The sequence below is a fragment of the Aotus nancymaae genome, unplaced genomic scaffold, assembly GCF_030222135.1.
Source record: "Aotus nancymaae isolate 86718 unplaced genomic scaffold, 86718_ANA_hifiasm-v0.15.2.pri h1tg000007l, whole genome shotgun sequence".
NCBI classification, from domain to species: Eukaryota; Metazoa; Chordata; class Mammalia; order Primates; family Aotidae; genus Aotus; species Aotus nancymaae.
Genome location: NW_026988418.1, coordinates 2,322,877 through 2,340,685, shown reverse-complemented (window position 1 = coordinate 2,340,685; position 17,809 = coordinate 2,322,877). Strand labels below are relative to the sequence as shown.

Here is a 17,809-nt window from a genome sequence, read left to right as displayed (position 1 = left end):
GAGAAGTTTTCAGTCTTGGCTGCTCATGAAAAGATACGAGTGCCAGGCCTTCACCCCAGAGACCCAGTTTCCATTGATCTAGGGTGAGCTCAGACACATTGGTCTCCTCAAATGATTCTGATGTGAGGCCAGGGTGAAGAACTACTGCCCTAGGATTAGAACCAGCCATCTCTGCTAACCTCCCCAGATGATTCTGATGCAGGTGGTCCGTGACAAGGTGACCAACACCCTTGGCTTGCCCTGATTTTAGCACTAAAAGTCTCACATCCCAAGAAACTCCTAGTCCTGGGTAAGCCAGACAGCTGGTCATTATCAATGGACCACTATTGAAAAAAGATTCTAGATGAGTCAGTGAAAGCCTTTTTTGAAAAATGCCTACAAATATCTACTGAAAGCCATGATTTGTGTCCTTACTTAAGGGCCTGAGCCAACTGTCCTTGAATGAAGGAGGAAGTGGCTCAGGGTTAGTGTTTTCCTTCAGCCCTGTGCTCTGCTGTGCTAGGTCTGTTAACTCACGTAGTGTGTCTGTCTTTGGGAATTCTTTCAGACTATATCCCTTAGTGCACACACCACAGCGTTGAAAGCCGATTTACAATCAACAAAGATGATGTGTTTAGGATAAGACAAGATACAGGATGAAATTCCTATGCCTTCTACACCAGTGTGTATTATTTTTACTATTACAAATACCATAGGCTGGGGGCGGTGGCTCACGCCTGTAATCTCAGCACTTTGGGAGGCCGAGGCAGAGAGATCACGAGGTCAGGAGTTTGAGACCATCCTGGCCAACATGGTGAAACCCCGTCTCTACTAAAAATACAAAAATTAGCCGGGCATGGTGGTGCTACTTGGGAGGCTGAGGCAGGAGAATTGCTTGAACCTGGGAGGTGGAGGTTGCAGTGAGCCATGATTGCAACATTGCACTCCAGCCTGGTAACAGAGAGAGACTCCGTCTCAAAAAAAAAAAAAAAAAAAAATACAAATACTATAATAGGGTACACAAATATATGTAATATGTTAAATAGCTGTGGGGCAGCCCAGACTCTGGGCCGAGGTTCCTGGGTTTATGCCCCAGCTTTGCTGTCACTAGGTGTGTAATTACGGATGCCTCTTTTTTGCCTTAGTTGTTCACCTGTAAAATGGGAATAATAGAGATGTCTTCTTCACAGAGCAGATGGGAGAGTCCAAAAAATAATATAAGCGAAAGTGGTTCTGGAGACTGAGGGCTGAGGTGTTATGATTGTCTTTGAATGGACTTGACACTATTTCACTGAGAGGCCCTGCACGTGACCGGAGCTCTGGACCCCTTACCCTGAATCATAGCCCACCTGTGAAGTTTCAAGTAAGAAGCTTTTAACACAGAATGAACCGTGGAGAGAGCTCAGGAAGCGGAGTTCCCCACCTTAGTTGCCCTTACTACTGACGTCAAGTGTGCTTTGCTTCACGAAGAAGCAAAGCTTTTGGAAACGGGGGTTTGTGAAGCTATTTTTTGTTTTTAAATCTTTTGCCTGTTTATTCCAAGTGTAGCCTTAGAAATGTAGCCAAAAGAAAGCAACCACAACTACAGACCCATAATATTGAAAAACCAGTTCTTAATTTCTGTAGCTAAAAAAGCATCCTTTCAAGCTGTAACCACAGAGAGATTGCTGCAGGCCTCTGGCATAATGATGGTTTGCAGTGTGATGAAGGAGGCTGTCAAGCTCTGTGGCCCAGAAGTCCAATCCCGGCCTCTCCAATTACCCAGGTGCCTAGCAACACCACCAAAAGCCTCCCCGCCAGGCCCAGCTGGGCAGCAATTGGCTACACCCAGCACAGCCCACTGCCCAGCCTCTTGAGCTCCCCCCGCCCGCCCCCCCCCCCCCCCGCCACATGAAGGCTGGTCTCAGCCCCGGCAGGAACCCGCCTGGTACCAGTGAGTGGGTGGGGCCAGCTGTTTAGGAAAAACAATTCAGATATTAAAAACCTCCCTATTTGAATGCAGCTAGGAAAGCAGCACAAGCTCACCACTAAAAGTGTCTGCCATGGAAAAGGAGTTGTCGTAAGGGTGTTGGCCTTGCCAGTGCCCTCCTGGGTGAGGTGAAGAAGGGAAGGTGAGCCTGATTTAGTCCTCTTCTCAAATGGGCAAATCTTTTCCCTGTCCTGGACACTGTGTCCACCCAGAGTCCTCGTGGTAGCAATGGGGATGGTGGGAATTTCCAGATCCATCTTCCCCCAGGGGTCATGACCTGCTACATCCTCTACAGCTTCCGTTTGGGAATTCCCAGGGTCTAGTCTGGGACTGTCTAGGCAGCTGGAGGAAAAGGAGGGAGATAACAGTACAGAAAGGCAGGATGAAAATAACCAAAAAGAAGATTCACACTTCTTTTCTTTAAATTTTTTTTTTTTAGATTTAGTTTTTGGAGACAGGGTTTCACTCTGTCACCTAGGCTAGAGTACAAGTGGCACCACTGTAGCTCACTGCAATCTTGAACTTCCTGGTTCAAGCGATCCTCCCGCCTTAGCCTCCCTAGTAGCTGGGAGTGCAGGTGTGCACACCACTGCTCCTGGCAAACTTTAATTTTTAAAAATTTTTTGGCCAGGCGCAGTGGCTCACGCCTGTAATCCCAGCACTCTGGGAGGCCGAGGCAGGCAGATCACCTGAGGTCGGGAGTTCAAGACCAGCCTGACCAACGTGGTGAAACCCCATCTTAAAAAAAATTAAGAAAAACAATTTTTTTTTTGTAAAGAAGGATTTTCACTGTATTGCCCAGGCTGGTCTTAAACTCCTGGCCTCAAGCAATCCTCCTGCCTCGGTCTCTCAAAGTGCTAGGATTACAGACACGAGCCACTGTGCCTGGCGCATTATTTTTTATTTAAAAAATTTTTTATGTGGCCGGGTGCATGGTGGCTTATGCCTCCAGCACTCTGGGAGGCAAAGGCGGGCAGATCACCTGAGGTTGGGAGTTCGAGACCAGCCCAACCAACATAGAGAACACGACCAACACCCTGTCTCTACTAAAAATGCCAACACCTTGCCTCTACTAAAAATACAAAATTAGCCAGGTGTGGTGGCACATGCCTGTAATCCCAGCTACTTGGGAAGCTGAGACAGAAGAATCGCTTGAACTCGGGAGGTGGACATTTCAATGAGCCAAGATCATGTCATTGCACTCCATTGCACGATTATAAATTTATATAATTTTTTTATAATAAATAAAAAAAATTTTTAAATTTATTATAAAAAACAAATAAATTTAAATTTTATCTTAAATTTATTTATTTTTGAGACAGTGTCTTGCTCTGTTGCCAAGGCTGGAGTAAATTTTTATTTTTAACCCTAATCCCATGACAGATGACGAAGTATCTTTCTATAACACTTGGTACGTGTAAATCACAGGGGCAGTGGAACATGTGGGGGCTTTGGAGTGAGGCGCCCGAGACTCTTCTCCCAGCCCTCCCATCCTTAGCTGGGAGACCTTAAGTAAGTTACTTTGGGAGCCTGGGTTTCTTTATCCTTAAAATGGGAAAGTTATTACCCTGCCTTACAAAGTTGTAAAAATTAAAGGAATGCTCATAATTAGCCTGGGAGCTAGCACACAGTAAGTTGATTATTCCAGTAACTCTTTATTATTTTATTTGATTCTTACAACAATTCTGTAAGATACTCAGGGCAGAGGTGAACTCTGTTCTTCTTGCCCAGGCTGGAGTGAAACGGCGTGATCTTGGCTCACCGAAACCTTTGCCTCCAGTGTTCAAGTGATTCTCCTGCCTCAGCCTCCTGAGTAGCTGGGATTACAGGAATGCGCCATGATGCCAGCCTTATTTATTTATTTATTTATTTTTATTTATTTATTTGAGACAGAGTCTCCCTCTATTGCCCAAGCTGGAGTGTAGTGGTGTAATCTTGGCTCACTGCAACCTGTGGCTCCCGGGTTCAAGCAATTCTCCTGCCTCAGCCTCCCAAGTAGCTAGGATTACAGGCATTCACCACCACCCCCAGCGAATTTTTTCATATTTTTAGTAGAGACAGGGTTTCACCATATTGTCCAGGCTGGTCTTGAACTCCTCACCGTGTGATCTGCCCACCTCGACCTCCCTAAGTGCTGGGATTATAGGCGTGAGCCACCACGCTTGGCCTAATTTTGTATTTTTGGTAGAGATAGGGTTTTTCCATGTTTGCCAGGCTGGTCTCGAACTCCTGGCCTCAGGTGATCCACCCGCCTTTGCCTCCCAAAGTGCTGGGATTACAGGTGTGAGCCACCGTGACTGGCCGAGCTCTGTTTTACAGCTGAGGAAACTCCGGCCCAGTGAAAAACTAAATGTGGATGCTGGGAGTAGAATTCAGGTCTTTACAGTGTCAAACACAAGGTAGGGTATTCTTCAAAGGCAGATGGTAAGCCCTTTTTTTGGTAGCCATTATGACATGGCGGCTTCACAGTGATGGTACCCAATGATAGAATGACAATGGAAGGGGTGCGGCCGTGCAGAGGAAAGGGTTGGTAACAGGCTCTTTTCAACACAAAGTCACACAAAGACTTAGTCAATGTGTGGTTAGAATTCCTCCTTCCCCTTTTCCTGCCTCTCTTTCTCTTCCTCTGTCTTTCCCTGTTTTTTCCACAAGCATTCTTTTTTTTTTAATTTTTAAATAACTCTGATATTTTATATAAAACACTTCACGAATTTGCGTGTCATCTTTGTGCAGGGGCCGTGCTAATCTCTGTATCATTTCAGTTTTAGTATATGTGCTGCCAAAGGGAGCACCACAAGCATTCTTTTATTGATTGAGACAGGATCTTGGTCTGTTGCCCAGGATGGCGTGTAGTGGCACAATCTTGGCTCACTGCAACCTCCACCTCCCAGGTTCAAGTGATTTTCCTGCCTCAGCCTCCCAAGTAGTCGGGATGACAGGCACTCATTACCATGCCTGGCTAATTTTTTTGTATTTTAGTAGAGATGGGGTTTCACTATGTTGGCCAGGCTGGTCTCTAACTCCTGACCTCAGGTGATCCACCCACCTTGGCCTCCCAAAGTGCTGGAATTATAGGCGTGAGCCACTGTACCCGGCCCCAGTTAGTTTTTGATAATTTTTTTGGCAAAGCCAGTCTGGGGAACTTTACTGTGCAGCTGAGAGAACTACGGCTCAGAGCCAGGAAGGAACTTGCCCCTGGTCACACAGCCAGGAAGTGGCAGTGTAGACCAGAAAACACATCTCCTGATTCTATCTATGCTCCTCGCACTACGCCTCCCAAATGCAGAACAAGAACTGATTTTATTTTTATTGATTTTTTTTTTTTGAGGTGGAGTCTATCTCTGTTGCCCAGGCTGGAGTGTAGTGGAGCGATCTTGGCTGACTGCAACCTCTGCCTTCTGGGTTCAAATGATTCTCCTGCGTCGGCCTTCCCAGTAGCTGGGATTAAAGGCATCCGCCACCTCACCTGGCTAATTTTTTTTTGTACTTTTAGTAGAGATGGGGTTTTGCCATGTTAGCCAGGCTTGTCTCGAATGCCTGATCTCAGGTGATCCACACACCTCAGCCTCCCAAAATGCTGGGATTACAGGTGTGAGCCACCGCGCCCGGCCAAGAACTGAATTTAACTTGCAACAAGAACACTCCAGGTAGAGTTAAGAATTTCTTGGCTATTCAGGTGTATTAGTCAAATTCTTTTTTTTTTTTTTTAAGTCTCTTTCTATTGCCCAGGGTGCAGTGCAGTGGTATGATCGCGGCTCACTGTAGCCTCAACCTCCCAGGCTCAAGCAATCCTCCCACCTTAGCCTCCAAAGTAGTTGGGACCACATCCACACAGTACTATGCCCAGCTAATGTTTTAATTTTTTTTAGAGATGAGGGTCTCACTATGTTGCCCAGGCTGGTCTTGAAGTTCTGGGCTCAAGCAGTTCTCTCGCCTTGGCCTCCCAAAGTGCTAGGACTACAGGTATGAGCCACCATGCCTGGCCTAGTCAGGTTTTTGATTGCAAAAGATGGAAACTGATTCTGACTAATTAAATTGGGAAATGAATTTTGTTGAAAGCACATTGAGTAAGTTACAGAATCACTGGAAGACTATAGAAACAAGGCTTGGAAAATAAGCAGAAACACAGAGAGACCAGGCACCTAGAATTACACCAAGATCCCATCACAGAGCCAGATGCTGAGGACAGCCTCAGAGCTGCTGCTGCTGAGTGCTCAGTGCAGCTGCCTTTGTCACAGCCACGGCTGGCGTTGAATGCTGGATGCCACGCTGACCCAATGGCAAGCCTGTCTGGACACTGGATATTGCTGCCACTGCTGCAATCACTGTAAAGAATTTTTCCCATCCCCACCTCCAGCGTCAGAAATCCTAAGCAAATGCAGCTGATTGGTCAAGGGTAGGTCACTCTAGCTACCTAGGGACACGGAAAAGTGAATATTGGGCATAGTTAGTGTCTTTAACGGAAGCCGTTTCCTGCTGCCCACCAGGAAAAGATAAATTCCCCAAGAGAACTGACAAATGATGGCTACGTACATGTTGTCAAGAGAATCCACTGGAAGTCCCTGACATTTGCAGTTTCAACACTTGCAATTTTGGTAATTTATTAGTTACTCCCAAAGGCCCATTATGAATGAATATGAGTTGAATGATTGGCTTTGCCTATTAGTGAGCCAGGCCTACTGCTCTGCCTGGACATCTCTCAGGACTATTATCTTTTATGTAGTTTGCATGCAGTGATTAAAATATTTGTTTCTTGTTTGCAGAGTAGAAAAGATTCATAAAATAAATCACTTAATAGTGCCAGTGATACAAACAAAGAGAAAGCGAGGAGGTATAAGAAAGTGACTTTGTTTTTTGGCTACAGATAGAATTTTTGGATAAATTGGCATGGCATGTCAATTTCAGTGGTGTCTGAGATCCCTGATAGCATTAGATCAACCATGTGTGTCACTGAGATACAAGGAAAAGTTGTTTAGTGAGTGCACCAGCCAGTGCAAAACTGCTCATCAAGAGAGAGATTAATCTTTACTAAAAGATAAGAAGAGACTCAACTAACCATGTTTTCTTTTTCTTTCCTTCGTTGGGATCTCAGGTGCAAAGTATTGGGTATGATCAATACTCTTCAAATAACAATTTTATAAATAACTTTACTTCTACGTTTATAGAATCATTTAAGGACTGACATGGAATCACTCAAAATTTTCTGGCTATAGTTTTTTTTTTTTTTTTCCCTCTAGATGGAGTTTCACTCTGTCGCCCAAGCTGGAGTGCAGTGGCACAGTCTCGGTTCACTGCAAACTCTGCCTCCAAGGTTCAAGCAATTCTCCTGCCTCAGTCTCTTGAGTAGCTGGGATTACAGGTGCATGCCACCATGCCTGGCTAATTTTTGTATTTTTAGTAGAGGCAGGGATTCTTCACGTTGGCCAGGCTATTCTCAAACTCCTGACCTTAAGTGATCTGACCGCCTCGGCCTCCCAAAGTGCCGGGATTACAGGTGTGAGTTACTCTGCCTGGCCTGGCTATAGTTTACAAAGTAATTTTGGGAGACACTATGTAGTAGGTATTGGATTAGGGTGTCTGAAAGGTCTGGAAAAATCTCTTGCAAATGTTAGGAGTCTCCTATGTAAATATTTTTAAAGAAATCTCTTTTTGGCCAGGCACAGTGGCTCACCCCTGTAATCCCAGCACTTTGGGAGTCCTAGGCAGGTGGATCACTTGAGGTCAGAAGTTTGAGACCAGCCTGACCAACGTGGTGAAACCTTGTCTCTACTAAAAATACAAAATTAGCCAGGCGTGGTGGTGGATGCCTGTAATCCCAGCTACTCGGGAGGGTGCGGCAGGAGAATCGTTTGAACCTGGGAAGCGGAGGTTGCAGTGAGCTGAGATCGCACCATTGCACTCTAGCCTGGGCAACAAGAGCAAAAGTCGGTCTCAAAAAAAAAAAAAAGAGAGAGAAAAAAAGAGAGGAGAAAAGAAATCTCTTTTTTACATTTTTTTTTTTAAGGTAGTCCACTGTCCTGGATAAATGAGCACAGTGCCCTTTCAAGTCTTTGGCCAACACACTGGCTCTGTGATGGATAATAAGTAATGCTTATTCCAGGCAAAGTCAGGAATCAGGAAAATTCTTTCTGTGTTTCCTTTTAAGAGTACTTGTGGGCTGGGCATGGCGGCTCATGCCTGTAATCCCAGCACTTTGGGAGGCCGAGGCAGGCGGATCACGAGCTCAGGAGTTTGAGACCAGCCTGACCAACATGGTGAGACCCCGTCTCTACTAAAAATACAAAAATTAGCTGGGCGTGGTGGTGCATGCCTGTAATCCTAGCTACTCAGGAGGCCAAGGCAGCAAAATTACTTGAACCCAGGATGGGGAGGTTGCAGTGAGCTGAGGTTGCACTACTGCACTCCAGCCTGGGTGATAGAGCGAGACTCCATCTCAAAAAAAAAAAAAAAAAAAAAAGAGTACTTTTGGCCAGGTGGGATCTTTCTATGTTTTCTCTTGAGAATACTTGTGGATTACAAGCTGTCTCACGCCTGTAATCCCAGTGCTTTGAGAGGTCAAGTGGGGAGGATCCGTTGAATTCAAGGATTTGAGACCAGGATGGACAACATAGGGAGGCCACCATCTCAAAAAAAAAAAAAAAAAAAGTTAACAATAAAGTTAAAATATTTTTTAAAAAAGAATACTTGCCAACCATGAAGGAAAGGGTTTGGTTCTTTTTCTCCTTCCCCAATCCTAGGAACCTATGAAAGGGTTTTGGTTCTCAGTGTGCACAAGGAACATTTCCATTTTAAACCAGAAGGCTAGAGACATTATAACAATCTACCCAGTTGTTCCCTACCTGTAGGACGAGAACTTTTCACAGCAGTGCCACCCAGTATTGATCTGTGTATGTGAGGCCTTTCAAAAAAGAATGGGCAGCAACTTGCTGCAGATAAGAGGTAGGAGGTTTGCTTAGTGAGTAAGAAAGCAGAGTCAGTGCAGTAAATATCCACCCAGTGAATGACACCCAGTGAATGAATGCTCAGGTGCCAAGTAAATGAATGGACAGCTGTTGGTGCTTTTATATTTCGTTGAGACTATAATGTGTCGTAATCATTGTTTTGTTTTGAGACTGCTGCTCCATTCAATTGGGTTTCCAAAAATTCTGGTAATCTGAAGTGTGTTTCTGGACACTGTATCCCAAGTTTGACCTATAGAGCCCATGGAGTTTATATACAGGCCACGCCCAAGGAAGGACAAAATTAATGACATGACCTTTGATTTGATTTGCCTTGTGAGGCCCTAGGGAAGGAAACCTTGGACCCAGGAGCTGGTGAGTAGATTCCAGCAGGGTAAGGATGAACTACCTAAGAATTAGAACTGTTACAAAAGACAGCAACCCCACTGAAGTTCATCTAGATTGCTTATAAATATAGCTTTGTGTATGCGCTCAAATACCTTGAAAGGGTGGATTTCTAGAAGTTGGATGGTTCTGTTGAAAGGTGTATGCTGTTTACAGTTTATAGACATTGGCCAGTTGCCTTCCAAATGGCTGCATTAATTTATACCTCATATACTGCACCCAATTCCACACAGTCTCATAAATATGGGATAGTATCAGTTTTTTTTTCTTTTTCTCTTTTGTTTTTGAAGATAGAGTTTCGCTCTTGTGGTCCAGGATTGAGTGCAATGGCACAAGTTCAGCTCACTGAAACCTCTGCTTCCCAGTTTCAAGTGATTCTTTTGCCTCAGCCTCCTGAGTAGCTGGGATTACAGGTGCCTGCCACCACGCCCAGCTAATTTTTGTATTTTTAGTGGAGATGGGGTTTCACTATGTTAGCCAGGCTGGTCTTGAACTCCTGACCTCAGATGATCCACCTACCTCGGCCTCCCAAAGTGCTGGGATTACAGGCGTGAGCCACCGCACCCAGCCTGAGTCTTTTTCATTGTTACCAATCTGATAGGTAATATTTCCTCAGAAATTCAGGAGTGGGAAAGGAGATAAACATGAGTAGGAGAGATGGGGAAATGTCAGAGACTGGAAGGAGCACCTGTGAGCATTACAGCACCAGGTGTTGGAGATCAGCTAAATCAGAGAGCGGCCCCTCTTCTCAGGAAACAGGGTGGACAGGTAAGGGAGTTGGAGGAGATAGTAATTGACTGAGAGGTAAAACCAAAATTCTGGCTGGCTGCAGTGGCTCACACTTGTAATCCTAGAACTTTGGGAGGCTGAGGCGGGAGGATCGCTGGAGCCCAGGAGTTTGAGACCAGCCTGGATAACACAGGAAGACACCATCTCAACAGAGAAAAAAAATAGCTGGGCATGGTGGCGTGTATGCTTGCAGTCCCAGCTACTTGGGAGGCTGAGGTGGGAGGCTCGCTTGAGCCTGGGAAGTAGAGGCTGCAGTGAGCTGTGATCCTGCCACTGCATTCCAGACTGGGTGACAGAGAGAGAGCTTGTCTCAAAAAAATTAAAATAGGCTGGGTGCTGTGGCTCACGCCTGTAATCCCAGCACTTTGGGCGACCAAGAGTTCAAGACCAGCCTGGCCGACATGGTGAAAACTCATCTCTACTAAAAATACAAAAATTAGCTGGCATGGTGGAGGGCGCCTGTAATTCAAGCTACTTGGGAGGCTGAGGCAGGAGAGTCGCTTGAACCCAGGAGGTGGAGGTTTCAATGAGCTGAGATCATGCCACTGTACTCCAGCCTGGGCCACAGAGCCAGACTCTGTCCCCCGCCCAAAAATAAGAAAACTCCAAATGCTTCAAATTGCTACCAATGTGCTCATTTGGTGCTGGAGCCTAAAGTAGATAGAACTACATGTCTGCTTTATGGCACAAGGCAAGGCAGAAAGCAGACATGCAGCGAGTTTTGGCTAAACCGATGGGGTCGACTATTTTGCAGCGCAGGAAATATGTTTAGGCATTAACACACTTAAAATGGTGGTCGCGAAGTTGTAAAATTCTGGAACTGTTGAAATTCCAAGATAAGGGCAAATGTAATCCTTATTTTGTAGCTCCTTTTACAAAGTTGTTAACAATATGGAATTTTATTTCCTCATAAAATGATTATGTATGATATTTAGATTTACAATAAGGCTGATTTATACAATGAGAGCTGTCCCTAATTGAACTGAAATACTTTAATATTTGTAGTTAAAAGCTGCTGATCTTAAATCCACATTGTAGTTTTGTCAATTATGAGATGTGGCAAAAACTAGAAAAAAAATCAATATTCAAGGGAAATTAATAAAATATAGTTATATCTATGGACTGAATGTCTGACTCTGGGAGGTGGGTGAGTGAGTGGGTAAAAAATGCAGTGGAGAGAAAGACTTTATTTCAGAAAAGTTGTTGGGGAAAAGAAAAATGTCTCTTCCTAAATGTATTGACTATAACCTATTGTAATGTGAAAACTTGCCTAATGAGTTTTATTTGAAAATCAATTGAACTTGATCTGATTCTCAGTAACATGCAGTGTAAGAACAGCCCCAGGCTCAGCTCCATCCCTTCCATCTATCCATCCATCCATCTAAAACCCATCCATCCGTCCATAGCCAATAACAACTAATAATTATAGGGTGCTTACTATGTGCCAGTTACTGTTCTTTTTTTTTTTTTTTTGAGACAGAGTCTTGCTCTGTCACTCAGTCTGGAGTGCAGTGGCATGAATCTGGCTCACTACAACCACCACCTCCCAGGTTCAAGTGATTCTCGTGCCTCAGCCTCCCAAATAGCGGGAATTACAGGCGTGTGCCACTATGCCCAGCTGATTTTTGTATTTTTAGTAGAGACGAGGTTTCACCATGTTGGTCAGTCTGCTCTAAAACTCCTGACCTCAAGTGATCTGCCCACCTTGGCCTCCAAGAGCTTACTGTTCTAAGTGCTTCACATGCATTATCTCAAGTAATCTTCCCAGCAATGTTATGAGGCAAGTGCTATCATTATCCTGAGTTTAAAATGGAATCTGAGGGTTTCCCAATAAGTTAAACATAGAATTAATTATATGACCCAGCAATTCCACTCATAGGTATACACCCCCATTCAAACTAGAAACAGATGTTTAAACAAAACTTTACAGGGATGTTCATTCACAATAGCCAAAAGGTGGAAACAGCCCAAATGGCTATAAACAGATGAGTGGAGAAATAAAATGTGGCATGTCTATACAACGCAGTAGCATTCAGCCATAAAAAAGGAAATTCTGCTGGGTGCAGTGACTCATGCCTGTAATCCCAGCACTTTGTGAGGCCGAGGTGGGTGGATCACTTGGGGTCAGAAGTTTGAGACCAGCCTGGCCAACATGGGGAAACCCCATGTCTATTAAAAATACAAAATATTGGCCGGGCGCGGTGGCTCAAGCCTGTAATCCCAGCACTTTGGGAGGCCAAAGCGGGTGGATCACGAGGTCAAGAGATCGAGACCATCCTGGTCAATGTGGTGAAACCCTGTCTCTACTAAAAATACAAAAAATTAGCTGGGCATGGTGGCGTGTGCCTGTAATCCCAGCTACTCAGGAGGCTGAGGCAGGAGAATTGCCTGAACCCAGGAGGCAGAGGTTGCGGTGAGCCGAGATCGCACCATTGCACTCCAGCCTGGGTAACAAGAGCGAAACTCAGTCTCAAAAAAAAAAAAATATATATATATATATTAGTTAGGCATGGTGGCAGGCGCCTACAATTCCAGCTACTTGGGAGGTGAGCCCGGAGAGTCTCTTGAACCCGGGAGGTGGAGGTTGCAGTGAGCTGAGATCATGCCACTGCATTCCAGCCTGGGCAACAGAGCAAGACTCTGCCTGCCCCCAACCCCCCCAAAAAAACAAACAAACAGGAGATTCTGACCCTTGCTACAACATGCATGGCCTTTGAAAACATTATGTGAAGGAAGTCAAGCACAGAAGGCCATGCACTGTATGGTACATACATATTGTATGATTTCATATATATGAAATATCCAGAATAGGTAAATCCATAGACACAGAAAGCCGATTCGTCATTGCCAGGGACTATGGCAAGAGGACAATAGGAATTAACTGCTTAATGGGAATGGGTATCAGGTTTTTGTTTGTGATGAGAAAGTTTTTTTTTTTTTTTTTGAGACGGCGTTTCGCTCTCGTTACCCAGGCTGGAGTGGAGTGCAATGGCGCGATCTCGGCTCACCGCAACCTCCGCCTCCTGGGTTCAGGCAATTCTCCTGCCTCAGCCTCCTGAGTAGCTGGGATTACAGGCACGCGCCACCATGCCCAGCTAATTTTTTTGTATTAGTAGAGACGGGGTTTCACAATGTTGACCAGGATGGTCTCGATCTCTTGACCTCGTGATCCACCCGCCTCGGCCTCCCAAAGTGCTGGGATTACAGGCTTGAGCCACTGCGCCCGGCCGAGAAAGTTTTGGAACTAGTGGTGATAGTTGCACAACATTGCAAATGTACTCAATTAACTGAATTATACACTTTGAATGGCTAAAAACAGGGCCAGGTTCAGTGGCGATGCCTGTAATCCCAGCACTTTGGGAGGCCAAGGTGGGTAAATCACTTGAGGTCAGGAGTTTGAGACCAGCCTTGCCAACATGGTGAAACCCCTTCTCTACTAAAAATACAAAAATTAGCCAGGCGTGATTGTGCACACGTGTAATCTCAGCTACTCAGGAGGCTGAGGCAGAAGAATTGCTTGAACCCAGGAGGCAGAGGTTGCAGTGAGCTGACTCAGAGAATTTAATTAAGTGATTTATCTGATGTTAACTTACAGATGATACGTGGTACAGCTGTGTTTTAATCTCAGCCACCTGGTTCTTTGGCTCATGCTTTTTAAAACAATGCAGAGAAAACTTTATTTTGGACCATTTAGGAGGTTTCGATCATTTTGATCATCTTCGGCTGCCTTTTCTTCACACACAGGAAAGGCCCTGGAAAGCAGTGGTTGCGCCAGACAGCCCAGGAAAGAGCCGCACCCTGAAGACCTGGGGCCACCTGCTGTTCCCTGGCATTCATGTCCCTCTGGGGTGGAGGAAGGACCCAGGACAATGGCTGCTGCTCATGATCTGGAGATGGAGAGCATGAATCTGAATATGGAGAGAGAGATGAAAGAAGAGCTGGAGGAAGAGGAGAAAATGAGAGAGGATGGGGCAGGGAAAGATCGTGCCAAGAATAAAAAGGTCCATAGGATCGTCTCAAAATGGATGCTTCCCGAAAAGTCCCGAGGAACATACTTGGAGAGAGCTAACTGCTTCCCACCCCCCGTGTTCATCATCTCCATCAGCCTGGCCGAGGTGAATGGGGAGCGGGGTGGGCACCGGGGTAAGTGGCATGAAGGAGTTGCAAACAAACTAGGGGTCAGGTGTAGATCTAGAGAAGGGACTGGGAACATGTGACAGAGCTTGGCGGGGATGGGGACAGCACACACCTAACCTCTGCCTCCTTCCTCCCCGGAGCTGCCTTTGGGGGCTTTCCGTACGCTCCCAGTCACTGCCAACCCAGGGCAGAGTTTTATTTGTCAGACAAATCTGCCCAGCTGTGGCTACATTTTCAGTAGCTTCCTTTCATTTTAACCGTGATGTTTTTAGGAACCAAATCATCCTGGGGTTGCACATGGGTTTTCTCTCATGAACCAATTTAGACTGGTTGGTAAGGCCTTTCTGAGGCTCCAGGTTTAGAAGTATGATAGGCTGTTTCTGAATTTCAGTGGGAAAAAAACGGGATCCTTTAACAACGGCTACTTAAGGCAGCATGTGGTGTGTTGTCAAGCTCTGATCTAGACAGTCCTCTTGTTTTCCAGAAAAGACTGCAAGTCTCAGAGAGGTGGGATGACTTTCCCAAGGTCACATCATAATCACAGGGCCAGGATGAGGCTCCCCTCTATCTCATGGCACCTAGTGTTTTCACCCACACTTGATGTCCTGCAAAGGAGCTGGCCAATCATGGCTGCCTGTGGGGTGTGACTTCACGGGCATTAGGAAGTTCCTAATGTAATCCTTTTAATTCCCATTGATGCACTGATGCTTCAGCTTCCTTACCAGAAACTGTATTAGTCAGAGTTCTTCAGAAAAACAGAATCAATAGGTGTGTGTGTGCTGGGGGAAGAGAGATTAAGATTTATTTTAAAAGCCAGACGTAGTGGCTCATGCCTGTAATCTCAGCACTTTGGGAGACTGAGGCGGGCAGATCACCTGAGGTTGGGAATTTGAAACCAGCCTGGCCAATAGGGTAAAACCCTGTCTCTACTAAATATACAAAAATGAGCCTGGCATGGTGGTGCGTGCCTGTCATCCCAGCTGCTCGGGAGGCTGAGGCAGGAGAATTGCTTGAACCCGGGAGGTGGAGGCTGCAGTGAGATGAGATCGTGCCATTGCACTCCAGCCTGGGCAAGAGTAAAATTCCATCTCAAAAAAACCCATTTATTTCAAGGAATTAGCTCAAATGGTTATGGAGGCTTGGCAAGTCCAAAATCTTCAGGGAAGGCTGGCAGGCTGGAGGCCCAGAGAAGACTTGCAGTTCAAGTCCAAGGGTAGAGTTCTCCTGGCAGAATTCCCCTTTCCTAACAGAGGACAGTCTTTTCTCTTGCAAGGCCTTCAACTGATTAGACAAGGCTAAGACTACTGATTTAAATGTTAATATAAACCATACCCTCACAAAAACATCTAGGATAATGTTTGAGCAAATGTTTGGGTAGCATAGCCTAGCTAAGTTGACACATAAAATTAACTGTTGCAGGGACCAAGCCTCTGATGGCTCAGATCAAGGTAAGCCTGAGGTGTAAGCATCCCGGGAGATGCTGTGATCAAGTCTGTTTAGGTTGAAGGGGCACAGTTCTAACTTTTTTTCCACAGGATTTTACTGCGAGGCTGCTTGCAACTGGGAAGTTGTCTGGATCTGAAGCATCTGTATCTGTTTTTCCTGCTTCTCCCTCCTGTTATACTTTCAGCCTATAGGTTGTCTGGTGTTCTAATCAGCTGTGTGTGTGTCTTCTCCATTTTAAATTAAAAATTTTAAAATGGGGCCGGGCGCGGTGGCTCACGCCTATAATCCCAGCACTTTGGGAGGCCGAGGCAGGTGGATCACGAGGTCAAGAGATCGAGACCATCCTGGTCAACATGGTGAAACCCCGTCTCTACTTAAAAAATACAAAAATTAGCTGGGCATGGTGGCGCGTGCCTGTAATCCCAGCTACTCAGGAGGCTGAGGCAGGAGAATTGCCTGAACCCAGGAGGCGGAGGTTGCGGTGAGCCGAGATCGCGCCATTGCACTCCAGCCTGGGTAACAAGAGTGAAACTGTCTCAAAAAAAAAAAAAAAAAAAAAAAAAAAATTTAAAAATGTCCAGGCTGCATGGCTCAAACCTGTAATCCCAGCACTTTGGGAGGCTGAGGCGGGCAGATCACATGAAGTCAGGAGTTCGAGACCAGACTGGCTAACATGGTGAAACCATGTCTCTACTAAAAATAACAAAAATTAGCTGGGCGTAGTGGCAGGCACCTGTAATCCCAGCTACTCAGGAGGCTGAAACAGGAGAATCACTTGAACCCAGGAGGCGGAGGTTGGAGTGAGCTGAAATGGCGTCTTGTATTCCAACCTTGGCAACAAGAGCGAAACTGTCTTAAAAAATTTTTTTTAAATGAACTTTTTATTTTGGAATAATTTTACCACTATAGAAAAGTTGTAAAGATAAAATAGAAAGTTCCTGTATGCCTCTCACCCAGCTCCTCCTATTGTTTATATTCGACATTTCTTTCCCTTTTTTTTTCCAAACTCAGGGTAATCTCTGTATATAGTACATTACATTTCCATAGTAGTTTTTTTTTGAGACAGAGTCTTGCTCTCTCGCCCAGGCTGGAGTGCCAGTGGCGCAATCTCAGCTCACTGCAACCTCTGCCTCCCAGGGTCAAGTGATTTTCCTGACTCAGCCTCCCGAGTAGCTGGGATTACAGGCACGCACCACCACACCTGGCTAACTTTTTATATTTTTAGTAGAGACGTAGTTTCACCATGTTGGTCAGGCTGGTCTTGAACTCCTGACCTCAGGTGATCCACCTGCCTCGGCCTCCCAAAGGGCTGGGATTATAGGCAGGAGCCACTGCGCCTGGCCCCATAGTACACTTGTCAAAACCGAGAAACTGACATTGGCATATTACTAACTAAACTCCAGATTTTTCTGGATTTTTACTAGTTTCTCCCCTGTTGTCCTATTTCTGTTCTTCTGGTACCCACTGCATTTAGCTGCCATGTCTCCCCAGGCTCCTCTGACCTGTGGCAGCTTCTCAGTCTTTGTTTCTCATGATTCTGATAGTCTTGAGGGGGACTGGCCAGGGAGCCTGTAGAATGTCCCCCGGCTGGGGTTTATCTGATGCTTTTCTCATGATTTAACTGGAGTTATGAGTTTGGAGGAAGAATACCATGGAGGCGAAGGGCCCTTCCCATCACATAGGCTCAGAAAATTGAGGATGTCACATGGCATCACTGGGACCTTCACCTCCATCCCTTGGTTAAGGCAGTGTTTGCCAGGTCTCTCCCCCGGCAAGTAACTACTTTTCCCTTTCCCTGCTCTATTCTTTGGAAGCCAGCATTGATCTTCCCTCCCTCCCTCCCTCCTTCTCTCTCTCCGTCTCTCTCTCTCTTTCTCTCTCTCTTTCTTTTCTCCCTCTGTCCTGCCCAGGCTGGAGTGCAGTGGCATGATTTTGGTTCACTGCAACCTCTGCCTCCCGTGTTCAACCGATTATCCTGCCCCAGCTCCCTGAGTAGTTGGGATTACAGGGGCACGCCACCATGCTCGGCTAATTTTTGTATTTTTAGTAGAGATGGGGTTTCACCATGTTGGTCAGCCTGGTCTTGAACTCCTGAGCTTGTGATCTGCCAGCCTCGGCCTCTCAAAGTGCTGGGGTTACAGGCGTG

At 45.7% G+C, this 17,809-nt stretch overlaps 1 protein-coding gene and 1 non-coding gene across 3 annotated transcripts in view; one reads left to right on the top strand and one right to left on the bottom strand.

Moving 5' to 3' along the window:
* Positions 1–17,809, top strand: part of RHBDL2 (rhomboid like 2) — a 59,175-nt gene that overhangs the window by 11,209 nt on the left and 30,157 nt on the right. The window contains exons 1-2 of one of the 2 annotated variants that reach the window (XM_064372180.1): positions 1,985–2,090; positions 13,825–14,195. In XM_064372180.1, coding sequence (XP_064228250.1) covers positions 13,950–14,195 — 246 coding nt within the window. In that variant the 5' untranslated portion in view covers positions 1,985–2,090; positions 13,825–13,949. Of the gene's footprint in view, positions 1–1,984; positions 2,091–13,824; positions 14,196–17,809 lie in introns of those variants that run through there. The other variant, XM_064372181.1, reaches the window with a different exon arrangement.
* On the bottom strand, positions 4,637–4,740 carry LOC135273468 (U6 spliceosomal RNA). Its single transcript, XR_010341268.1, has one exon. It is a non-coding gene; the product is annotated as a U6 spliceosomal RNA (small nuclear RNA).